General features: G+C 35.0%; 1 protein-coding gene across 15 annotated transcripts in view; it reads left to right on the forward strand.

Moving 5' to 3' along the window:
• Nucleotides 1-27313, forward strand: part of LOC117330515 (muscle calcium channel subunit alpha-1-like) — a 120696-nt gene that overhangs the window by 55632 nt on the left and 37751 nt on the right. For 9 of the 15 annotated variants that reach the window (XM_033888874.1, XM_033888872.1, XM_033888873.1 and 6 more), the window contains exons 5-21: nt 554-660; nt 10304-10456; nt 13967-14163; nt 15409-15512; nt 17179-17351; nt 19415-19496; nt 19848-20008; nt 20268-20493; nt 20889-21093; nt 21464-21584; nt 22241-22395; nt 22903-23021; nt 23387-23493; nt 24612-24813; nt 25218-25347; nt 25647-25706; nt 26790-26896. In XM_033888874.1, coding sequence (XP_033744765.1) covers nt 554-660; nt 10304-10456; nt 13967-14163; nt 15409-15512; nt 17179-17351; nt 19415-19496; nt 19848-20008; nt 20268-20493; nt 20889-21093; nt 21464-21584; nt 22241-22395; nt 22903-23021; nt 23387-23493; nt 24612-24813; nt 25218-25347; nt 25647-25706; nt 26790-26896 — 2409 coding nt within the window. Of the gene's footprint in view, nt 1-553; nt 661-1650; nt 1828-10303; nt 10457-13966; nt 14164-15408; nt 15513-17178; nt 17352-19414; nt 19497-19847; nt 20009-20267; nt 20494-20888; nt 21094-21463; nt 21585-22240; nt 22396-22902; nt 23022-23386; nt 23494-24611; nt 24814-25217; nt 25348-25646; nt 25707-26789; nt 26897-27313 lie in introns of those variants that run through there. The other 6 variants (XM_033888878.1, XM_033888880.1, XM_033888881.1 and 3 more) reach the window with 4 other exon arrangements.

Here is a 27313-nt window from a genome sequence, read left to right on the forward strand (position 1 = left end):
TTTTGTATATATTGTCCTATCCTTCCAATTTTAGGCTATAGAAATTTCATCATGAAAATATCTTGTGAAATTTAATTAATGTTTCAGTTTTGGAGAAGGAGTAAATATCAACTCTTTACTAATTGAATTCTGTGATTTGAAATATCTAAATGACATTTGCAGCAGTGAGAAATTGTGCACACATGGGAATTTCATGCTGTATATTTGGCATGACCTTCTCTTGTGCTGTAGTTGTTGTCATGTATAGAGCTTGTTTATGCTGTTAAATGTATATTGAATAAGATGAAATCAATGCGTTCACTTCTTGTGTATTCCTCCCTTTGTCTGTTTATCCTTCTGCTTTTCCATGTTTTCTGTTTTTCTTTCCAGAACTACAGTAGTTCAAGGTCGAACACAGTGACCTTGCTCTACTTTCTGATTACTTTGTATGTGCTACAACTTTTATCTATGTATTATTCTGATTTATGAATTCATTGTGTTATTATTTCCATATATATATATGTGTGTGTATACCAATTATTATTGTCATTAAATATATATGTTTCATTTTCAGTATTATTAGTACAATTCTCAGTTGGTTAAACATTCATGGGTTCGATGTCAAAGCCCTCCGAGCATTTAGGGTCTTGCGACCTTTGCGATTGGTGTCGAGGGCCCCTAGTAAGTACTGGGAATGCATTAGTGACCTAACCGGACTTGGTGTGCTTTGTCTATCTAACCAGCATCCAGCATCTTGGGACTCAAATAAATGGCTGTGTCATAAACACTTGAATCCGTTCTTGGGTCCACCGACCTTTCTGTTGCAGTAACCATTGTAACCTCTGCAAGAACCGTTTCAACTAGCTGTGGATTGGTGTGTAGTCAAGGTGAAGGCCAGATGTGGGCTGTACAGCACAACACCACTGACAGACTGTGTTGAAGCCGTAGCTTGTGTCTGGTTTAGATGGTTGTTGTAATAGAGATGTCTAGTTATTTTTTTTGCACTTGTATACCAATATGTTGTGAGTACAAAAGTTGCGGAGAAGTTTTTTGCGTTTTATTTAGGTATATTCTTGTGTTATGATGCAGCCTTGTGTTTCTGTAACCTGTTGGAGGAAACTAAACCTTCAAAGCAAATATCACTTGTACGAAAACATCTTTTGATTCACTATATGCTTTGAAGGTTTATTCCTATACATTTTAATAAGAGGGTTTTTGTAGATTTAGCCTATCAAAATAAGAAGGGGCTATTAGATTAATTTACAGCATGCCATCACAAAAAACCAGGAAACTATAATATCTATGTGTGAGGAAGAAGGGGTGGGAGATACGGGACTGCCTGAGGTGGGGGAAGGTCTTTAAGGGTGGACTGCCACTCCTCTAGTCCTTCCTACTAGATTTCAGGCAGGCTACAATCACCCTTCTGCCTCCCCATAACACTACATGAATGCTGTGTCTGATGTGTGCTCATTAAACAACCTGATCTGGTCTTCTACATGGGTGATGTTCACCCTGACATAAAACTACAGCAGACCACACATTACTTAATGTGTCTTTAAATAAACAAAACATATCATATGGTAAACCAGGGAAAAAAAAATGGTTGTACCATCATGCTTTTGTTTGATGAGCATACGTCAGCGAAGTTAACCAGTTGGTTTGATATTTGCATGGACATTTCGGGTGGAAGATGCATACAAAAGGGTTTTGATAAAGAATTTTGCATTTTTATTGTTTGCAGTGTGATAAGTACTGTTCTGTCGACAATGAACATCAATAATTTTGATGTGAAAGCCCTGCGTGCATTCAGGGTTTTGCGACCATTACGGCTTGTATCCGGTGTACCCAGTAAGTACTAACCCCTCGGTCTTTACATCACTGTCGTCTGTGGCTCTCACTAATGTGGAATGACAACTTTCTTACTGGTGTTCAATTGTCTATGTCATCTGGTGTGGTACAGGTTTCCTCTCCATAGAGGACCTGAAGGCCACGGGGAGGGATGCACACCTCCAAATATTGTAATAAACATCTCCATAAAGACACAAATAGCACAAGCTGGACACCATGGAAAATGGTTATTCAAAAACGTGGACCTTTATTTTTTTTTATTTTTTTTTTATTTTTGTACCTTATTTCTGAGCACAGTGTTTGCTTTTCCTATCATTTTAGACTGATTTTTAGGTAGCGTGATGTTTTTAATGGTTTCTTTGTCTTCTTTCTTTATATCCTTTGTTCCAAGTGTGTTCAATATTTACCAGACGCCATACCTTCATTTGACCTTCATTCCATAATTGATTTAAATAAAGAAACTATATAAAGTGAAACTAGTGTTATTATCCTGAAGATTTTTTCTTAAGGTCATGTCAAATTAAGTTTGGATTTTTAATACTTTGGATTCATCTTAGACAAAGTCATTAACAAAAATTACTAGAAAATCAATATAATTTTGCATCAGAGTTCTTTTGAACTGATATATACATATTGTTACTTCTAGGACTTCTATCATAAGTCTTTTGTTCTGTACACATTTTTGTAAATGAATGATGAAAAAGATAGGAAGCAATTTAAAGAGATTCTCATTGTAAGATTAACAAATACAGTGGCATGAATATACGTCTTATATTAGAAGAAAATCATTGCATTCAATAAAGATATTATCACAACTGATTTTCTCACAATGATTTAGTCGTATACAAAAGACTAGAAATAAATTTCTCCTGGTCTAATAAGGAACTAAATGGGAAATAAGACATACGTTGTAAGGATATAGACAATATGTGTATGCTTACTTGACGGCAATGGTGTTGCGCACCATATCCTCCCCTCCCTATGTACTGTCATCAATTGCATGTCGGCTGTCACATCATTTGTTTTACAGGTCGCTTTCCAAGTGATACACAAATTTTCATAACCTCTCCTTTATCATGAATCATTTAGTTTTTGTGACAATAAAACAAAACAATAGAAAAAAAAGTGAAAATATGTAGTCTTGAAAAATTGATCCCAGGTTGATAAGTCTAACGAATCAAAACTGAAAATTTTTAGCACAGAGCTATGATCACCAATTTTGTGGTCTTTATTTATCGATAAATCAAAATTACATATCAGCTACCATTTATATATAGTATTATTTTACACTTTTCATTGGATACTGTATGTATCTTTAATATAGCAATTAGAAATTTTGTTTTTATTTCAATTAAATTATTTTCTAGAATTTAGGCTTTATATTTATTCTATATCCTATTATTTATATTAATTCCTTTACTTATATTAAACATACATAAACAAACTGGTCATCAGCCTTGATGCATTACGGTAGTATATGCCCTATTGATACATCTTTCCTCCAGTAAATGTGGATGGACATTCAGTGAGGTTATCCTAACAATCTCCCATTTCTCTCTCTAATACTGGCCTGATCTGAAGACAGTGACCTGTAAATCGGCGATCTGACTAGTGTTTTCTAGGCCCATTTTGTGTGGTGAAGAGATTCATTGTAAAACAGTTTTACAAGTGATGACCTTCTCAAGTGATTTTTGTACAGTTTTCTCCCCTGCTTTGTCAAGCTTTGTTGCACCAAAATCTTTTTCTGAACAACACTTAATCCCTACCACTACAAGTCAGATCACGGAATCATTGTCTGGCCCACACATACATCAATATCATATTCAGTACACATATATATCAATTTATGAGCAAATATATTAGATGTGGGTAATATTGCTCTCTATCACACACGTTTATATATGAGATACTAAGGAATTATCAATTAGCACAGTTACACATTGACAATGGAACTATGGAACTATTAATTAGCACACATTTAAACATTGACTACAAAACTATCAGTTGGCACACAGTTACACATTGACAATGGAACTATCAATTAGTACACAGTTACACATTGACTACAGAGTTATCAATTAGTACACAGTTACACATTGACTACAGAGCTATCAGTTGGCATACAGTAACACATTGACAATGGAACTATCAATTAGTACACAGTTACACATTGACTACAGAGCAATCAATTAGTACACAGTTACACATTGATTACAGAGCTATCAGTTGGCATACAGTAACACATTGACTATGGAACTATCAATTAGCATACAGTTACACATTGACTACAGAGCTATCAATTAGCATACATTTACACGTTGACTACAGAGCTATCAATTAGCATACAGTTACACATTGACTATGAAACTATCAATCAGCATACAGTTACACATTGACTATGGAACTATCAATTAGCACACAGTTACACATTGACTATGGAACTATCAGTTGGCATACAGTTACACATTGACTACAGAGCTATCAATTAGCATACAGTTACACATTGACTACAGAGCTATCAATTAGCATACAGTTACACATTGACTATGAAACTATCAATCAGCATACAGTTACACATTGACTATGGAACTATCAATTAGCACACAGTTACACATTGACTATGAAACTATCAATCAGCATACAGTTACACATTGACTATGGAACTATCAATTAGCACACAGTTACACATTGACTATGGAACTATCAGTTGGCACACAGTTAAACATTGACTATGAAACTATCAATTAGCATACAGTTACACATTGACTATGGAACTATCAATTAGCATACAGTTACACATTGTCTATGGAACTATCAGTTGGCATACAGTTACACATTGACTACAGAGCTATCAATTAGCATACAGTTACACATTGACTATGAAACTATCAATTAGTACACAGTTACACATTGACTACAGAACTATCAATTAGTACACAGTTACACATTGACTACAGAGCTATCAATTAGTACACAGTTACACATTGACTACAGAGCTATCAATTAGCATACAGTTACACATTGTACTACAGAACTATCAATTAGCATACAGTTACACATTGACTACAGAGCTATCAATTAGCATACAGTTACACATTGACTATGAAACTATCAATTAGCATACAGTTACACATTGACTATGGAACTATCAGTTGGCATACAGTTACACATTGACTACAGAGCTATCAATCAGCATACAGTTACACATTGACTATGGAACTATCAGTTAGTACACAGTTACACATTGACTATGGAACTATCAATTAGTACACAGTTACATATTGTCTATGGAACTATCAATTAGCATACAGTTACACATTGACAATGGAACTATCAATTAGCATACAGTTACACATTGACTATGGAACTATCAATTAGTACACAGTTACACATTGACTATGGAACTATCAATTAGTACACAGTTACACATTGACTATGGAACTATCAATTAGTACACAGTTACACATTGACTATGGAACTATCAATTGGCATACAGTTACACATTGACTACAGAGCTATCAATCAGCATACAGTTACACATTGACTATGGAACTATCAATTAGCACACAGTTACACATTGACTATGGAACTATCAATTAGTACACAGTTACACATTGACTATGGAACTATCAATTAGCACACATATTTACATTCTAAATTAGGGAATTATCAATAAGCTCTTTCATTTACAATGAATGTTCAAGGCCACAATCAATTAGCACAAACATTTGCATGTTAGATTTAGAAACTTTCAATTAGCAAACAAATTTGAAATAGAACTACAGACCATAGAATAATAGACATGTTAGATGCAAATACCATTAAGCACACATTTACAAGTAGGATTAAGGAATTGCAGACTAAACATTGTAAGAAAATTTAACATGCATACATGCTCGTTAACACAACTGCTGCCACAAGATGACGTCTGTGTGCAAGTAATGACTGCATACATGTCACTTCATTTTCTGTCCCCAACAGCTGGTTTCAACAGTGTCATCATTCATCCATACAATCCTTCATTTCCACTAGTTCGCTTCAATACCTGCCCTTTTTGTTTCCTCCCCAGCTTCTAGCACATGTCTCCCTTGAGAGTGTTCCCAGTGCTGTGACTGTACAAGCCTTGTGACAAGATCCTTTGACCTGCTTCTGTGTCAACTCTGGACTACAAACTGACATAAACGACCATGACTGTTTTACAAACTTACAAAGCATTATGCTAAGGCGTGGTTTTATGTTTCTTTTCAAGAACCTAAAAATCTTTTGAATTAAAGAAAAAAAAATTTTTATCCTCAAACATGAGTCAAAGGTCAAGGTCAAGTTGACTAGAAATTTTTTTCCTCTTCATTTCATTTTTGTTTAAATCAAATAAACCTTTGATAAATCTTTTAGTTTTTTCTTCAATATCAAAGTCACTAGAAAATTGTATGCAGTTTGATCTGTATAATTAATCTTAATTTGGCTTCAAATTACAGCTTAAGAGACAAGGTCATAGATCAAGGTCACATACATTGACAATAGAATGTTCAGCTGTGATATTACACTTCTGGACTTTTATGGATGCTAGTATTTATTGATGTAACACATGCTCAAGATTGATTGAGCCTATGACATTTACATAACACATGCTCAAGATTGAATGAGCCTATGATATTTACATAACACATGCTCAAGATTGATTGAGCCTATGACATTTACATCACACATGCTCAAGATTTACTCATATTACACATGCTCAAGATTTACTCAGATGGTAGTGTAAAGAAATAAAAAATCTTGTTAAATCTTCATTAATTCCTGGCTTTAAAGCTTGATCATCCATGTAGTTGAAAAGTGTTGGCTTATCTTTCTAAAAAACAGTCAACCGTCCGATTAGTCAGGGATGACTTTCATTGATACTTACATTGCTCACAAGCAATTGAAGTTTACAGACATTGGTTGGACTTGTCATATTTTGTCTTTTATATTACTGAAATCTTACATAACTGTTGGCCTTGGTTCAAACTGGTCTGAACAAACTGTTTCAGTCTTCCTTTCTTTTTATTTTCACTGTATGGTTGGCACCTAAGTCTGGATCTTGGATTCCTGTTTTGACTTATGGGTTCTGCCTTTCTGGCCTGTCTTATCCATCTGTTTTCACATTCACCATTGCTTCACTTGATGAGGTCTTTATCTGCTAACTACTGGCTGTGAACATGTTGAAGTCTGGCCATTGATACAGACACTAACTGTACTCATTGATTCTTATCCTCAACCATCTATGTAGTTAGCTTATCCAAAAAACATCCTGCTAACAATCCTCACTGGATATGTTGTTTCCTATTTTGTTTCATTAAGGCTCCCTCCCGAAATCCATTTTTAATTCTCGTTTATTTTATTTTTTTTACATGTAGTAACCCCTCTATTTCAAGTTCTACTCTGGCTCTATTTATATTGTAGGGTATATTTACCAAAAAAAAAAAAAAAGTTTTCCAGTTGCTACAAAAAACCTCTTTGTCTTACAACTTCAAGTATCTAAAAATATCCCTTTTTCTGACCTTTTTCTGGGTTTTATTCAGATCGCTGTGCTCCGGGAATGCTATTCAAAGATTTGCACGCCTCTGTCGCTGTCCCAGCTAAACACATGAAATAGAGAAACAGAACATGCATATTTATTGACATTTATTGGATTATTTGGATTTTTTTTTCTCAGATCTTTTTATATAAATTTCTGATGTTGTAGATAATATTATATTATGAATAAACATAAATGTCATACAAAGTTGATATTTTACATTGTATGTTTCATATTATGTCAAATCAGCATTTCATGTTTTGGCATTTAACATGTTAGTGATTTTTTGAGATATTTAAAAAGTTTTGATAAAAGCCATACAGACAATGTCCCTGTATAACGAAAGACGTAATGTGTAGATGCGACCGATCTTGTGATGCGGACGCAGCAGCACGGAGACCCAAAGATCCCCATGTAATAGGGAATTATTAGTGAAGGATACAATGAAGAATAGATTTGATCACCAAATCAGTAGGATCATACAAATTTAAGCAGGTTATCAAGTTCATTTGTATAAGCATACAGGTATAGGGTTGTTCATGCTAATATCTACCAATGCCTTACTCAGAAGCATTCTTACTTTTAGTAGTACTGTTTGTTTTTATGTCACTCTTCCCATTTTAAATTGATATTGTGTTTACTTGCACACTGTGAATGCTTACATTATGTGTACCTTGCATGGCATGAAAAGTTTGTATTAATCCACAGTGCTGTAACTGTTTTAATGTAATGAGGTGACATTCATAAGCATGTATATGCCATGTAACTCTATTGTAACCACATTGTCTCTTCACAGTTACTGGCGACAACATTTCTAATCATATAAAAATTCACTATAAATATTTATTGAAATAAATTTCTTCAATAAATATTATTGCATTTATTACTGTTTTATGGATTTGTGAAATCAAATAACTATTCCTTGGACTGAAGAATTTACTGAATTTTGAATAAAGGTTATCAAATTATGTCCATTGAATTTTGTTATGCGTGTTATATGTTGTGTAAATAACTTTTTTTTCTCGTAGAATTGTTATAATGGATGTGTGAATTTGTTTATTTCGAAACAAGACAGTAGTGAAATCTGCCCTAAAGGAAAACCAAGCCAGGAAAATATTACCTGAAAATTTGTTGATAACTAAAAATGAAAAATAATTTTAAGAAATCAAAGGATTTTTTCCATGATAATTTTCATGAAAAACTTTAGAAAAAAAAAGGGGGGGGTGAAAAAAAAAATCTGGAATAAAAAAAAGACTGGCTGCCTTGACCAACAGATATATTGTTTTGTTTGTTTACCTCTGTAGGAGCTTTTGTTGTCATGCTTACTGTACACCAGTCATATTATGGTTTAAAACCGAATGTTGTATAGCAAATAGCTTTTGGTTCATGTACTTTATGGGGACAAAACCAAAATGTATTGATGCAGACTAACTTAGTTTGTCCAAATTCTTGGAAGAAAATGCATCGGGTTTAAAATTTTAGATTCATTGAGATAATAGAAGAATTGAGAAATGAAAACAATAGACTTGAGTGAAATTCATTGTCATATATCATTAAAAGTTAAATAAGTTTTCAAAACAAATTGTCAGTTACACCCTTCTTCAGTGAGCCATAATAGGTCCATATTTCTATTCAGGTAGTCGGATGTCCTAAATGGAGGGTTTCTTGGGCAGTGAAGTAGTGTGGTAGCCTCAGAATAAATGGGTAGTTCATTGGGTAAAAGTTGAATTTGGCAGTTGGCCTTACAATTAAGAGTTTCTTGCTTTAGCTTGGGTAGATTGTTGGGTAAATTATCATAGACTTTGGTCCCAGAATTGAGGGCTGCATTCATGGGTAAATCATGATAGAATTTGGTCTGAAAATGAAGGGTTTCTTTCTTGAATAAATTGTTGAATAAAGTATTGTAGACATTGGCCTCAGAATTGAGGTTTTTTTTACTTGGGTAAAATAACTATATATTTTAATGATGGATTTTTGCTCAGGATAGTGTGTTTCTTACTTTGGGTAATTGTTGGGTAATTTTTTAGAATGGAGGGTTTTTCTTGCTTGGGTAAATTTTCAGTATGCTGGTGGCCTAAAAATGAATGGTCTCTTACATAACATGTAAAGATAAGTAGTTTAGCAACCTCAAAATAAAGGCTTTGTTATGTTAATTATATATGCATTGCAGCAAAAATAGCTTTCTAATTGCTTTATTTACCATTGTGAAAGAACGAGTTACCAGTTTTGTCATATTGGCCTATACAGTTTTATATTTTATTTTGTGATAGAAATTTTGCCTGAATTAATTTCATATATCATAATTCTACTAAAAGAGTTCTGCTGTATTTATGATTACTGTAGGGGTATGTATTTTGGTGTGATCAAATTTTCGCTCATAATGAAATGTTAATAGATTGGCTATTGATTAATTGGCAAAACACCAGTATCGTATAAAGAAATCAATGTAAGTGCAAATAGTGCAATCCTTATAGTCAGCACTATATGGAAGAAAATAAGATACTCACTAAAATATGTATGTTTATGGTATTCACCATACCCAAGCTAGGCTTGTGTATGTAATACACCCGGTATTTATGATTATTCACCGTACTTAAGCATGCTTGCTCACTTTAGTTGTTTCATATCATATTTACATCATAAAAATGTCAAATAAGTGCCTTGATGTTTTCTTTGCAAAAATTGATCGATATATTCTATTGTACAATATATGTATATAATATTATAAATGTATGTATATTTCCAGTGATTTGTATATTTTTGTTTTATTTACAAACCTTATAGTGTAATTGCTTGGTGTAAAGAAAAACCTATTTTGATGAATTATTACATACCTGTTTGCTGACATAACTCTGTTTCCTGATGGAACACAAGTCTGATATCCATGAACTTGCTCTGAAAATATGTGATTTTGTATTACAGGTTTACAAGTGGTTCTAAATGCCATCCTGCGTGCAATGGTGCCTTTGCTACATATCGCCCTACTTGTCATATTTGTTATCATCATATATGCTATCATAGGCTTGGAGCTCTTCTCAGGGACATTGCATTCTACCTGTTTTGATAGAGATTCAGGTAAGTTTCATTCTGTCTGCTTTGATAGAAACACATGTGCCAACTTTCGACGCGATTTTATTGATAACAGGTAAGTTACCAGCCAATAATAAAAGTATCAACAAAGTATTAAAGACTCGTTTTTTTGGCACTTTCATGTTTTCAGTGAGAGTATGGAAGTATATGTTCATAGAAATAACTAGGTAGGTGACATGATCTTGAAACTCAATGTCATTGTGGACAAATAAACTCTTAAAAAGCTAATGTAGTGATAATTACAATCTTTTACTACTCCTCCCATACCGACCCTCAGATATGTACAATCTCAATACCCCGCCCACCCCCTCCCTCGGATATGCACAATCTCAATACCCCCGCCTACCCCCTCCCTCGGATATGCACAATCTCAATACCCCGCCTACCCCCTCCCTCGGATATGCACAATCTCAATACTCCGCCCACCCCCTCCCTCGGATATGCATAATCTCAATACCCCGCCCACCCCCTCCCTCGGATATGCATAATCTCAATACCCCGCCAACCCCCTCCCTCGGATATGCATAATCTCAATACCCCGCCCACCCCCTCTCTCGGATATGCATAATCTCAATATTGCTCCCACCGCCACATTCAGACACTCACAATCTCAACACCCCACCCACCCCCTCCCTTGGATCTGCACAATATCAATATCCTTCTCGCCCCCACATTCAGACACATTGTCAACACCCCCTCCCTCAGATATCCACAATCTCGCTATCCTGCCCTGCCCCCATCCTCAGGCATGCTCAATTTTCCAGTTAAATTACATTGTAAATTAGTGAAATTATGGTCACTGCACACACTCTGTTAGATTCTGTTTGGATATGAAGCATGGTTTACAGATCTGCTGACAAAGACTATTGGTAATTGTGTCTGTTAACCTCCCCCACCCTCCCCCTATTCTTTCTTACCCAAATCTATTGTCACAAAATATTGTCTACACAGATTCAGCCCTAACTCGTGGCATTTAAAAGCTCAAGAGAAAATGGATATCTTGATGGTTTGTCTCTGGTAATCAATAACAGGTCTTACACTTCTATCACTTTCACACTGATGTTGCATAATAAAGACAGTTACAAGTATTGCCACTGATCGGCCTGACTTATAGGTACACTTGGCCTTGTTGCAGAGTGCCAAAGGTTGCCTGATCATTGTGTAAGTTCTGCATAAAATTGAATTTTTTTCTGTCAGCATTCTACTTGGAGCAAATGGAGGTTGTCGTTTGGAATTAGGGTTTAGCTTGCTATTCAATGGGCTCTGTTATGATATGAAGATTACATGGTTCCGTGTAGATGTTTTTTTTTATCAGTAACTGAAACCTTGTATCAACACAAGGGAAACACATGCATAATTAATGTCAACGTAATGCAATCAGTTGCTCCCTGATGGCTCATGTCAGTAGCTGTGGTGGAAGATGTTTGGTGGTGTATCTGGATGCCCTTTACGATTTTACATTTGTCTTCGTAGAGATTACAGATCAATTTCTTCAGGGCAAGAGGCCAGGATTTCCCAGTGACACCATCATGTAGGATAAGAATAGTAAATCGTGATAGTAAGGCATGATTCGCTACAGGTCCATGTCATTGTGGACATGATATCACTTTGTTGCAGCTCGTTATGGTATTGGGATAGATAAGTTTTAAAAAACCTGAACAGATGCAACTTGTGATGGTAGTTCAATGCAAGCTTGATCCACTTTAGAAATTGTTGAATTACAACAATTGGAATTAAGTGACCGTTCACCAACTTCTTATAGTGTGAAATAAATATTTCACATATACATTATACACTAGACTTGTAGTGTGATATTTATGAGTTGGCAAACTGTTGCATATTGAACCAAATCTTGTTTAGCTGGTTGGAATTTCTGTTTAGCCAAATGGTAGGGCAACTGCTTGTAGAGCAAGAGGTTGCTAGTTTGTACCCAAGAGTTGGTAAAATATTTTCATGACCCCTTCCTTTTGAAACATTGAGTATTAACACCTATAGATTATTGCAGAAGACTTTCACTAACCAAATTTCTAACTGGGCTTTAACATCAATATTGGACTGAAATAGTCTGACAACACAGAAAAGCCCCAAGCAATACATTCACCGGCATGCTAAAATTAATTTGGTGTTTTAAAATAAAGTCAGTTTTGCAGCAGATGCTGAAATTAGGTCAGAGAATGGAATTAAGCTGCTGCACACAGATTCAGCAGGACAGAGTAGGTCATGTGTCTGTGGTCAGATCGAACTGTGTCAGTGATGTTTTGTTTAACATCACCACTGAATGGTGGACATTTGGAGAAATTGTCTCTCCAGCCCACTGACGTTGAGACTGGCAGGTTAACCACATGCTTTATAATTGTGCAGACCCAAACACAGCCACTGCAAACCAGTAATGACTGGGGATTTTCTACCTCGGGCTGGTGTAATAATGAGATTGCAACAATGCTCAGTGGATAAGTGGCATTATTGCAGGTAGCTGGAAATTCTTGTTCAGTCAACAGGAAAAAAACTTGTTGTGTTAGAGAGGCCCTGATTTATAGGGACTTGTGTATCTGTCAGGTTTCCTGTGTCTGGAGCACTGTTATAGCTGTATCTACATCTACTAGGGCACTATAGGTTACATAATAATAATGGTGACATCTCATAGAAAATAAAGTTATAAAATAGTCATTCTATACAGCTTATTATCCCCTCAAAATGAGTCAACAAGGGGATATAGGGATCCAAATGATGTTCTCGTTTTACCGACTTCATTAATGAGCCATTTGTCCTGAAACTTCATACATTTACTCACATCCATCATCTCTTTAACGAGTTCATGTTTTATACAGCTTAGAAGTATTAGGAATTGGTCCAATATTCACCATCAATTATTAGACCTTAAGAATTGATTGATAATCAACACTTGGATTCTGACATGCTTTAAACCATGAACAAAATAAAGGATTGATTGTGATGAATAGATTATGACCATTTAATCCCAGCTTATGGAAAACAAAAAAAACTACAAACAACACTCAGTTTGTATGTATTTTTTTTAATTTTTATTTTGATGATGTTTTACAAAATTGGTGTTTCACAAGAAAATTAATTATGAAATTGGATTCAAGTCAAGTCAATTAAATTAATCAATTGTACAGGTTTCCTGCTTACAGTATAGCCTTTCCCATTAACACTCCTACGATCTGTTATCAGCCCCTTCCCATTTTACCGTCATTCGACAGAACATGTGGGTTTGTCAACAAGAGTTGTTGAATATCAGTTGACAAAACTTTGTTTTAATGGTTGTAAAATAAAAAAAGTATCTCACTTCCCATCTCCTGACTACAGTTAAATTGTCTTTAGAGAACACTCTTTATATAGCAGTACTATGTCTTCAGGTGAAGTTAGAATATCAAGTTGTACTGTATGTTATAACAATCGGCATTATGCTGTTAATACATGCATTATTACAACACTTCTACGAAGTAAATGACCGTTTCTGATTTCTACTTGCAGGTAACATAGCATTTGAAACCCCTCACCCCTGTTCTGCGGACGGTAAGGGGTTCCAGTGTGATAATGCCACCCAGGAGTGTCGCAAGTACTGGGCGGGGCCAAATGATGGCATTACAAACTTTGATAACTTTGGTCTGGCCATGTTAACTGTGTTCCAGTGTATAACATTAGAGGGCTGGACTGATGTAATGTATGATGTAAGTATTTCTATATGTTGATAATTATAGTAAAAGCATAAAATATGTTTTCTTATTAGCTATTAAGAACTTGGATTATGCAAATTTATCAGATGTGTTAAGCATTTGATTTGTTAAACATAGAACTTGCTTCTTAATTCAAGACTTGACTGAAAATAATATTTACATTTTAAATGAAAAATGTTCATCTCAGAAGATATGAAACAGGCAATATTTGGTTTCCTGAAACTGCATCAGGTACTTTGTGCTTTAGAAATGAGATGTAGTAATTAGGATAAGTCAGCTTAGTGTAATGTTAGTGTCCCGAGACGTGTCTCTTGGTGGGAGTTTAAACCTGTATATAAGGATAGCAATGCTTTATATAGATTTACATAAAACTATCTCCTGCTGAAAATACTGTTTGTATTGTACTCTGAAGACTGAGAGGAAATGTTCGCTCTACCTGTATACTGAAATATTGATATTAATTAGACTAGCATATCCTCTTAGTTAGAAATTACAGCTCTTGGCTTCATTAATTATCAATATTTAAGTCATTCTTGCTGTCTGAAATATACTTGTCGACAAAACAGTAAAAAAAGCTGATAAGTTATGATTATAACTATGAGAATTTCAAATGGCTACATATAAACAGACCAAAGTAGGCCAAATAGCATACAGGTTCTAGTATTATGTGGCCAAATGATTTAGTAATGTGTAGTTAAAACCATATATATACATATAGATTGCTAATGTATACCAAATGGTAAAGTAGTAAGTAAGCACAAGCCAAACATACTCATCCTCACCTGACCCTGGCAGTTATGAAGGTGTTTTTTTAATGGCTCAAATTTTGCTGAAGGTTTCTAGCAGAAAGTATTTCGTGAAAATTAAAAAAAAACAGACCATGATGAAATTAATATTATTTTTTTTTAGGTTTCTTTTATTTTGTAATTTAATTCCGTCATCAAAAGAAAATGGGTATACACTGAAGATTTTAAAGAAAAGGTCTTTTATAAGTTCAAGGATGCCCTTTTTAGTTTGAACTGAATTTCTGAAAACAAAATGGGGTCATTTCTATGCTTCAAATGGCTAAAGTGCACTCTGATAATACTATGTAGATATTGCCACATACAGAAAAATCAAATTGTTTGAAATGTTTTATGGTGTTGATTTCATCTCTGAGGTTCTATGTACGTATGTCCTTATATAGACAAACAAAAGTATTCTAAATCACTGACTATGCTGTTGGTTTACATTTTACAGATCAACGATGCAGTGGGCAACGCATGGCCGTGGACATACTTCATCACATTAATCATCATAGGATCTTTTTTTGTACTTAACTTAGTTTTAGGTGTTCTCAGTGGGTAAGTTATCACAAATACTTCATCTATGTGTGCCAGAGGGGGTAATGGCCACCTCTGTGTCATAAAATTTTACTTATGTAATAAAATATACATGTATCAAATGACTGAAAGTTTGTTACCATCAGGTATGAAATTCTATGTAAATGTATTCAAACAAAAGGGCTTAAATGGATCTGAGGTTTGACTCGGGCATATTTGATAAAAGTAGTTGACCAGATCGGCCACCTAATTGTCTCTGTATTTTGTGCCTCACACACAAATTGCATTAACGATAATTTCAGGAAGGACTGATTCCGCTATTGTATAAAATTTAAGACCAAATCAGTCATTTTATGTATTAGTCAAGTTAACTCATAAAATTTGTTTGGGATCATGAAAATCTCCTTATTATTTCCCTGAGTTCTTTATTCCCAATTCATTAGATATAAAATGAAGCAAATCGTAATTGTTGCTGCCAAAATTTCCATATTTCCTGGCTTAGTCATTTTATGTAACTGTACACTCAACTGGATTTATAATCTCTCAACAAGATATTGCTTTCTGTAATTAAGTTTAATACTGAAACTCGAAGTCTTCTGAAATAAAGCCATATGCTCTTCGAAATGCAATAGTTGTAAAAGAAAGAAAAAAATGAGAGACAAACAGGACAAAGCTGTTCTTCACTCGACGACATCAGTTAAGCCTTATACAAGACCCAATAGTTCCCCTGATGTTAAAAGTCAATTGTGTATGTAAACAGGATGTGAAATACCTCATGTGCCTACTCCTCTCCCCAGACGATGGTACCCTTCTGTCAATATTGACTGCGCTGCTCCTTAATAGTCTTTCCGTGTTGATCAATAATTAAGTGGTCGAAGATTACCATAAGTTTGTGGTATGTCAACAGTAGCAGATTCTAGGATTCCGGCTCCAACTCAAAGGTCAACCGCAACTTATGACAACAGTTACATGATCATAGAGAAATATTGTGCTCAGTTTTCACAAGTACATGTTATAGTTTTCTATCCCCTAACACCAGGTGCCGGGGTTCCAGGGGTATAGGTTTGCATCCTTGTCATTCCATAGCAAGCTTTTCGTGATCCCATTCTAATATCTTTGATAAAGACCCAATACAACTCTGTGGAATATGACTTTCGATTATTAATCTCTCAAGTGCTATGTTACTCTGCTGAATGTTGTGAATTGTATTGTTTGTAAAATGACCAAGTCTTCAATTACTCGACCAAAAACACCATTTTGATACTGGTCCAAATGTATTCATCTAATTCTTGTATAGAGTTCCCAGAAAAAACGGTCCGAAGTCTTCCTATGACACTACAGTTTTGCTTTAGATTATATGTAGTGTCTTGATTATTGAGTAATTTCATTTTGTAAGAAGTCCTTGGATTTCTCATAAACAAAACTACACTTTTATATTTATCTGAAATACATAAATACTTATGATTTGACATTGATTTTAAAAATTTGGATCACATGTATTTAGGAGTCAAGATAAAACCATCATAATTAAGGTGTTGACCTATCCTGAAAATGGAGGTTAGCTTTGTGTTGTCTCATAAAGTTTTAAGAAACAAGATAGAACAACAATAAGACAGCAAGGTTTTTGTCCTAAGTTGAATGTTTTTGAAGCAATGATTCACATAATTCTATTTTATGTATTTCTCAGTGAATTTTCTAAGGAAAGAGAAAAAGCCAAATCTAGGGGTGATTTTAAGAAGCTTCGTGAAAAGCAGCAGATGGAGGAGGACCTGCGTGGATACATGGACTGGATCACGCAGGCCGAGGACATCGACCCCGAGAATGAGGAGGAGAGAGAGGAAGGTGCTACTCCCCGTCACAGTGAGTATCAGAGGTGCCACGCCCACTGTCTCTGCCTAAGTACAAGTCTTACCTACCAAACATGCTCTGAAAGAAAAGAGATATATTAAAACTTCCATAAGACGATCAGACTTGGTAAAAAAAAGTTCTACTTACTACAAAGTAGATCAAAATCCCAAAATTTGGCTTGACCCTATCTATTCAAAAATTTTACAACAAATTTGGTTATAACAAACTGTTTCCATTGGTCCTGTGGAATTGGTTAAAAAGAAATTTGACTGCAAGTGATATAAGGCCACAAGTGAAATGAGATAGACATCGCTAATGGTAGCCAGCGAATATAACAAATTCATATGGTATTACATGTATATTGGGAATTCTCTGGACAAAAACAATTAAGAAATAATCATATTTTTTTTTAAATATTTTTTTTTATCTGGCTATATGTAATCTGACCAGTACCTAGGAATATAACAGTAGCCAGACCTGTCGTCTGAAGCTGCGTAGTTTTCATGTCGCTGATTCATTGCTATTTTTTATGTACATGTATATATGATGTAAGGTAACCGTGGGTATCGGTTTATTGTCATGTTCTAGTGTATTGATGAGTAGCACCTGTTGGTAAATGGGAGTTTTGGTATGTAGCCAGAAGTTAATGATATGATTGTAGGCAGTACTAGACATATACAAAGGTGTATGAGTGTCCAGAACATGGCACGTGTTGATCAACAATCACATACTGTTCAATCCGGAGGAATATACCAATCAATGCAGTTGTGAAAACAAAAAGCTAAAACAATGTTCTTGTTTTGACTTTCCATCTAAAAATGCCCAGTAAACAGTGAACTAATGAACTGTTATGTAGATCTAAACCTTTTCCCGACACTTTAAAACCAGGATATTTCTGAATAACGTACTCCATGATGTTGTTTCCAAGAACAGTATACAGTAAATATGTAGCAATTGAATAGAAAAGTGACAAAGAATATATTTATTCTTAATTAGATGCCTGTGAAACTTTGAGATTATGAATTTTAGTGTAGAATCTTTTACTGCAACTAAGATGGCTACCAGAGCTAATCACAGCTCAGCCACGTGAGGTCCCTGTACTAGGTAGGATGGAAGGTTTGTAGTACTGGCACCTCTGACACTGTAAGTGTGGATTGCAGCTGTGCCCAGTTGGCTGGTGTGACCTTGACCTGCATGACCTGACATCAGTTCAATGCAGTTCAAGGAAAAGTGAACGTAGATGAATAAGAGGATTGTGACCTTGACCTGCATGACCTTGACCTTGACATTAGTTCCATACAGTACTTCCAAATTAGTTTCAATGAAAAGTAGAGGATGAACTAGACATTGATCGATATATTAGTGTTAAGTTTTGAGATATCTATTTTGTGTTGAGGTGTGAGAGAGGAACAACTCTATTTTGCATGGTTAGGCTAGAGTGTTATTCAGCATAGTTTTAAAGAATTTGCGTATTTCCTTTGATATTTTGGCCCTTTTCCTCACATTTGTCAGAATCACTTTTACCTACGTAAACAAACTAGCTTTCAAACTGAAGCAAAAGTTGTGAGGTTTAAAGCATGTGTGACTTAGTGGTACTCCTATTGGTGATGATAATTAGTGAGTTAACTCTCTCTTTTAGTATTCTCTGACAGAGGTGGACTCCTTCAGCATGTACTTGCATCAATTCTGTCACATCTTTCTCCCCCATTTCTGTGTGAAGGTTGACTTGATGATATATTGTTGCTGTCACATCACAGTTATATAACATCTATATTAAGGAATATTGCAGTGAAGGTTAAATTGTTTTTGTCTTTAAATTACATCATTGTTAAATGGTAGATATTGATTTAATACAAACATGCTATAGCTATGACAGCCAAGACTTGCTATCACGGATGAGGAAGACGCCACATACCGGTCATCAGAGGGCTAGTTATGTATTGATGTATCTGTGGTAATATATAATTTCAAAATTCAGTAATTCTTCAGAATTCAGTAAGGTTATATGATATTAGAATTGTAAACTTTTCTGGATTTTATCATTGACTAACTTCCTATTTTGCTATTGTTTACAGAAAACCATAGTGATACAGCGTCTGTAAAAACAGAAGATGTGGAAAATGGTGAAATAGTGCAGTCTTGGTGGCAAAACAAAAGGTCTGCTGTTAAAAACACATTGTATCCTAGTATATAAACTTTACAGCAGAACTCTGTACATCTTGTAAAATTTGTTTTCAAGGATTGCAGTATAGAGTCCCCATTTTTCGTACTGTAACAATATCACTGGTTGTTTTAATAGCTTAGCTCTGTCAGTTTTACCAGGACAACTAGTCCTGTATTCTTCAATAGTTTCATCATCATTTCTTGGCAAACACATGCAAAATGTAAAACACAAATTCTTATATGCAAAGACAATATATTTCTAAAGAATTTTCAAAATTGCTTTTCTGTTTTAAATAATGCCAGTATGTGGTTTGTTGACTAGCCATGTGCCTGTCTATTTTTCAGTCGACATTTACGTAAATGGAATCGGCGGTGCAGAAGACTGTGTAGAAAGCTAGTAAAATCCAATGCCTTTTATTGGCTTGTGATAGTAGTGGTGTTCTTAAATACATGTGTTCTAACGTCAGAGCATTATCAACAACCAAAGTGGTTAAACGACTTCCAAGGTACTTGTTCATTGCTCCATCTAAAGTCTCCTAAACTGATCGTTTTTTTCTCAAATGAACTGTCCATCAATTATAAACTTGTATGTACTTAAATAAACCACATTCTATTTACAACTCCATTTTCAAAGTGAAAACAAACTTCAATAATTTATTGATTAAATTATAAACCACATTCTATTTAGAACTCAATTTTCAAAGTGAAAACAGACTTCAATGATTTGTTGATTAAATTCTAGCCAACTTTTCCTTTTCTTTTCAGCTGTGGCCAACTTCTTTTTTGTGGTTTTGTTTTTCTTTGAGATGTTGTTAAAGATGTACAGTCTAGGCTTCCAAGGTTACTTTGTGTCTTTGTTTAACCGCTTTGACTGTTTTGTGGTGGTGTGTAGTATAGTGGAGGTGATCCTCATGGTCACCGATGTCATGCCACCGCTGGGCGTCAGTGTGCTCAGGTGTGCCAGACTTCTACGTGTGTTCAAGGCAACCAGGTACGTACCACCTATATCATGTTCTTGCTTCCTTCAGATGTTTTGTAAAGGTGTTAAAAATAGTGAGGAAGGCGGATTGTTAACTCTGTTTATAACGTTTATATAAAACCCAAACACCCATGGGAAACTTGAAAGAAATTAAATTGTTTGTGTTTAAGGTAAACAACTTTCATGATAATGTTTATATCAAACTGATGAATCTCATTCGGAACATCGCTAACTCTTGGCTCTTCAATCTTTTAAGTATTTTTGCATATGCTTGACAGTCTGCATGCTTCATTAGTAGAGACAGCACCATTATCATAGTATTATGTTTGTTGAGACTATGTGGGTTATTTTGATTTAGATATAAAGGATTCATGAAAATTTGTTCACAAGTATTTTTTCCTCCCCAGATACTGGTCGTCGCTGCGTAACCTTGTGGCTTCCTTGTTGAACAGTATGAGGTCTATTGCCAGTTTGTTGTTACTGCTCTTCCTGTTCATCGTCATATTTGCCTTACTCGGGATGCAGCTGTTTGGTGGGAGATTCAACTTTGACGAGGATAAACCCCGTAGCAATTTTGATACATTTTGGCAGTCCCTACTTACTGTGTTCCAGGTTTGATTTCATCAACATAACACAAATATAGAACAACTATTATTGATAAACTGTAGTAATGGTATACAAATAGATGTATATAGCATCATTATGTGTCAGACTTTTTATTTTTCGCTCTCCTTTCAAAATTGTGAATACAAGCAACAAATAAAGTTTGTCAGGGCAAATTGCTATTGCAGGTGTTATGTGAAATTGAAACCCTGTAAATTGGTTCCAGTTCCAGTTAAAATTGATCATTTGAAATTAGTTTCACCGCTGTAAAATTCTGAAAACACATATTTATTGAATTGTAAAAGATTCAAATACCTATGTTTAAACTGATTCATATTGATCAACATAGCCTTATGTGTACATTGTCTTGTTTCATTAGATTTTGACGGGTGAGGATTGGAACGTGGTGATGTATGACGGAATCCGATCCTACGGTGGTGTCAACCAGTTTGGTGTGATTGTGTGTCTGTACTTTGTGTTTTTATTCATCGGTGGTAACTGTATCCTTTCCTTAAATCCTCAGAATCACTATCGCATTTCTGTGGAAACACTTAACGTGGCTGTTCAAGGATAAATATTTATTAGATATCTTTATCATAGGAATATAACAAGCATGAACATTCTAAAAATCAGTAACATCAAAAACTTTTGATGACTTATGATAATATAAACACATAGTTATTTAAATTAACTATAATGATAAATTTTTATTTAAATTAACTATAATGATAAATTTGAATTAACTATGATATGTGTACACATAACTTAGATATATGGAGATTTAAAGACTGAGTGTAGTTACTAGGAGCAACTTGTACGCCAGCAGTCAGGTGTGACATTTTATCAGTTAATTAGCAGTGGTGAAAGATACCGTCAAAGATTATAATTTATTGGCTACTATGTGTAAGCTGTTTGTTTTGAGTGTCAAAAATCGGACAATGTTCCAGAGATTGGTTTCCTCCGATGTCTAGGGCTACCAATTTGAAACAATCTTGTCGGTTACCTCTTCTAAATAGTAATTAAAGGAGTAATTTGGTGTTGTTAAATTAGCTTGCCATCTTTGATGTTTTCATTGCACCATCTGTATCTAACTAATCATTGAACATAAATACTGTTGTTGATGTAAAGTGTCCTATTTTGACCTTAACTTGCCCAGATATCTTACTAAATGTCTTCTTGGCTATCGCCGTTGATAACTTAGCCGATGCCCAAAGTTTGACTGAAATTGAGGCTGAAATGGAGGAGGAAAAGCAGCGATTACGTTCTATAAGGTCAAAAAGTAGGACTCCGGAAGGTGGAGAGAAAGAAAAGGTATGAAGTTCATATTTAGGATTCGCTTAGATTTCAGGAAGCCCTGAACGAGATTGAAAAATGCCTCTTAATTGCATAAGGAGGGACACTGAATAACAGATATAATATTTCTTTGAAAATGGTATAGTTATTATTGATATATTAGACTTTAGTCATCCAGCAGTAAGCCCTAGCCTGGTCATAAACCCAGCCATATCTATTGCAGTTCAGTCAAAATGAAAATTATGAAAACAGGAATCAGTGTACATGTTTGTGTTCATACTTAGGATTCATCAATAGATTTTAAATGATAACACAAATAATGGTAGTCCGATGATATCTCCAACAACAGATGTTTGGCAAGTCAGCAAATCCTGGCAACCGCTTTCTATGATGTTGATGATCTGCTGGGATAACTTAAGTTAAATATGATAATTGTTATCTACCTCAGATGGATATTTTTCCTTGTTTTATTTTGAAACTGTAGCATGTTTTCCTCTGAACATTCATATGTGTGTTTGTTGACAGCAGACGGAGGAGGACGAGGGAGTCGGGATGAATGAAGATGGTGCTGTTGAAACTGACGAAGATGGCTTCCCACAGAAATTGTCTCGAAATCCAAGCAACAGGTCCAAACGCTCCACCAGGTAAAACCTAAATCTAGCAGTTTTTTTGTCAGATAAATTTTCTTCATTACCAGCTAGAGTAAAAGTTTGATGTCATTTTCTATGAATATTGTTTTAAAAATAAGAAATGGTAATTTGAGAAAAATTGGTAGCCTGATTTCCCTGGGGGCTTTTTATAGTAGAACCTGGTTAGTTTGCATGTTTCAAGAATAATTAAAACACAAGAAATTTTCCTGATTACTTGACAAAAATTGTCACAAAGAGTTAATTAAGTTCTAACATAAAACATCTAGAAAAAATGATTCCTAATTACCAGTAAGGAGATCAATGGACACCCATTGTTTTTAACTGACAGATTAGTTTCACTGTTTGTATTGTGTTAACAGGAGGGAAGGAAGTCCCACCACAGAACACCATGTCCGGATAGACCTGGACAAAAAGGAAGGCGATGAGCAGGGAGAATACAGAGACTCCAAGCAGATCCCTATAGACGGTGGGCAGAGGAAACCATTGTTTAGGGGGATAATATGTGTTGTTAATCTTGAGCATTTAATTTTTAAATCACAAAAGTCCAAATGACTTCAAATTGACATGGAAAAGCATGTTTTTTGAAGTGTCAGTAAGCAATTTTGATAATTGAAAAAAAGTCTAAGTCTAACGGAAACATTAGTAAGATCCGTCATTTGTCATTTGGTCTGGTATCCAGTGAGTTTGTCCAAGTAATGTTTTTGTAAATGTCACTAGTGTAATATACCCTGGGAGTGTTTTTCATTGTCATAATATGGACAATGACATTGTGTCAGGAATCAATGTCATAATATGGACAATGACATTGTGTCAGGAATCAATGTCATAATATGGACAATGACATTGTGTCAGGAATCAATGTCATAATATGGACAATGACATTGTGTCAGGAATCAATGTCATAATATGGACAATGACATTGTGTCAGGAATCAATGTCATAATATGGACAGTGACATTGTGTCAGGAATCAATTTCATAATTTGGACAATGACATTCTGTCAGGAATCAATGTCATAATATGGACAATGACATTGTGTCAGGAATCAAAAGTAGCACAATAAAATGGCTGTCTTCGCTGGACTTTGTCCTGGCTTTAGCTTTAAAACCTGTCAAAAATTAGTTATTTCCCTGAGAAGTATCTTGAATTTGCTTTTTCATATGAGATTTTATGCCTCAAAGTTTTAATTTGTGCTCACCACTTCTGAGAGTCATTTTCATAAAATCTTGTATGAAATGTAAACTCATTTCAGATCCTCTATCCTTTGTATTTATTTGATGGTCCGGGACATCAATCTTGACATCTTGCTAGATACTTCGGTATGTTGGGAAAGTATTTTGGAATAAAGAGGGTGGGGTGTTATAAATATTGGTCCATTGGAAAATCTGCCTATGTGTATTACAGTTAGTAGCCCCATATCTTCTATATGACATCTAGATTTGTATTTTGTATCACATGTAAAACTGTTGTATGACGACTGTCTGCGTAATCGACCCAAGTATTCTGTGTAAAGATGACTTGTGTTGTCCACTGTGTGATTGTCCAGCATTGTTTTGTCTATGCCAACTGCTTTTGTCACTGTAGATGTGTTGTGTCAATTTACAGAAGAGGATGAGGAAGAGAACGATGGTGAGGTGACGGAGGAAGACGATGAGATAGATGAAGATGAGGAATCGGCACAGACAGCCTCAGCGCGCCCTCGTCGTATCTCTGAGCTTCACATCCCCGACAAAAAGAAGTCCATACCAAAGACCAGATCACTATTTATATTCCATCATACTAACAAGTACATAAGTCTATTTAATGCTTTGTTGCTATATATAAAGACTTCAGCAGAAATGACTTCAGCAGAAATGCATTCAGATCTTAACAGATTGACAGTTAAATTAAGACCAGATTTCATTTTTGAACTTGCATTTGATATTTTATACATTGAAAGAAAACATAGATAATTTGCCACATTATGATCTGGTATCTAACATTCTGACAGTGAATGTTCATATGTAACTTTAAAACTGTATTACTTTGTCCTCGACATTAAATTGTACGAAACGATACTTTAAATGATTATGTTAAGGATTGCCAGATAAAGATAGTTATGGACAGGAGATGAACAGGGTATATATACTTCTGCAGTGCTGTGTATGTGTCTGTAGGAAGTGTTCACCTCTATAATTCTCTGTTTGCCAGGTTCCGTGTAATTTGCCACACCATAGTGAATCACTCCTACTTCAGTAATGTTGTGTTGGCCTGTATCCTCATCAGTAGTGCCATGTTGGCCGCAGAGGACCCGCTCCACACCTTGTCTGAGCGTAACAAGGTAAGTCATTTCCATATTTACCCTGCAGGCAAATTATCCTTGTACGGAGGAAGAGGCTGGAAAACCACCACTGGTATATAGAACAGACCACTTTGAACAAGCTAATGAAATTTCTGTTGTCTTTTCAGCCAGTTGCACTTAATGGTACTTAATATAAGCCACTGGGACTTTTTAACTGCAGCTCAGTGAATCTTAATATTTCCTCTAAGTTATGATTTAAATGTATGATGTACATAGTATGTAAGGGAAATTATTTTTGAATGTTGATTTTAAATGATTCGTATTTTCATTTTTTTCAGATTTTAAATTATTTTGACTACTTCTTCACATCTGTCTTCACTGTTGAAATCTTCATTAAGGTAAGCTATTAATCTGGCAGATTTGAAGATTAATATTGTCTTTGCATCATAATGACCATTTGGTTCTAAAAGGCATAATGTTCTGTTTAGATATTATGATGGTGTGTCTGCCATCACCTTATGACATTGTTTCTTGTTACAAATGCTTCATAACATCATATATCTGTACTTCCTTTTGACAATTTGTATATTTGGCTCGTACTGTTAACTTATTCCATTAAAATTTGTGAGCAAATATAGCGATGAGGATCATGGAACTATGTAAATGAAAGCTTTCTCTTGTCGTTTTTGTCACAGTTAAGCATTACAATGTGTTGTTAGCTTTTGATATAAGAATTAGAATGGGAAATACTGATCAATACCTGGAATTCTAATGCTTTGGAATCGGCAGTGATATGTCCTGATTATACTGTCAAGATAACAAGTTTGACAATACAATCACACAACGCTGCCAAGTTTTCACACACAATAGCATTACCAACTCTGAACACCAATTTTGACAATACGATCATGGAACATCACTGGAAAATGGGGGGGTTATAGTTTCGCATTGTCTGTCTGTCCTTAAATCTTCCCATCTTACTCAGGCTTTATCTCGACACTACTTTTTACTGGCACTGCATACTTGGGTCATGGTTCACCTAAAAGGTGATTTGTGGGATCTCTCAAACATTCTTGTGTGTAAATAAGTTCCAACATGAACTAATCATCTGTGCATTCTTGTCATGTAATTCACAGTCAGTGAGAGACTAATTCGCTGCATTGTCTTGTTATACAATATACTGTATGTATAAGAGTATTTCTGTATTACAGATCATCACATACTATAAAATGTACTGTATGTATAAGAGTATTTCTGTATTACAGGTCATCACATACTATAAAATGTACTGTATGTATAAGAGTATTTCTGTATTACAGATCATCACATACTATAAAATGTACTGTATGTATAAGAGTATTTCTGTATTACAGATCATCACATACTATAAAATGTACTGTATGTATAAGAGTATTTCTGTATTACAGATCATCACATACTATAAAATGTACTGTATGTATAAGAGTATTTCTGTGTTACAGATCATCACATACGGCCTCATCCTACACACTGGATCCTTCTGTAGAAGTTTCTTCAACATCCTTGATCTGATCGTCGTGGCTGTGTCACTAGTATCCTTCGTGCTTGAGTAAGTACGACAGATGGAGCACACACTCGATACACAGAAAAAGTGTATGGAGGATAATCGAAGGGGATCAGAACACAGGCTGAAGAAAGTTATATTTTTCCTGGTGGCAAATGTAATAGCTGAATCATTGCCTTACATTGCTATTAACCTATGTAGAGCTACACAGTCTGATTTGTGTGGATCCATTGCGTCTGCAAAGGTGTTAATATTAATAGCAGGATACATTGATACTTGTTAATCATTTAAAGTTCATGTGATATTAGCATCACACACAAAGCCACCCAAACTGTGACAATATGTTACTGCTAGTGAACTCTACAGTAGATTTACGCCCACTTGTCTAACTTCAAACATTATGAAGGCCTGTAATTTGAAAATGTTATTAAAGAGACACAGCTTGAAATGTTGTTAAGAGAC

This window comes from Pecten maximus, chromosome 7 (genome assembly GCF_902652985.1).
Source record: "Pecten maximus chromosome 7, xPecMax1.1, whole genome shotgun sequence".
Taxonomy (NCBI): Eukaryota; Metazoa; Mollusca; class Bivalvia; order Pectinida; family Pectinidae; genus Pecten; species Pecten maximus.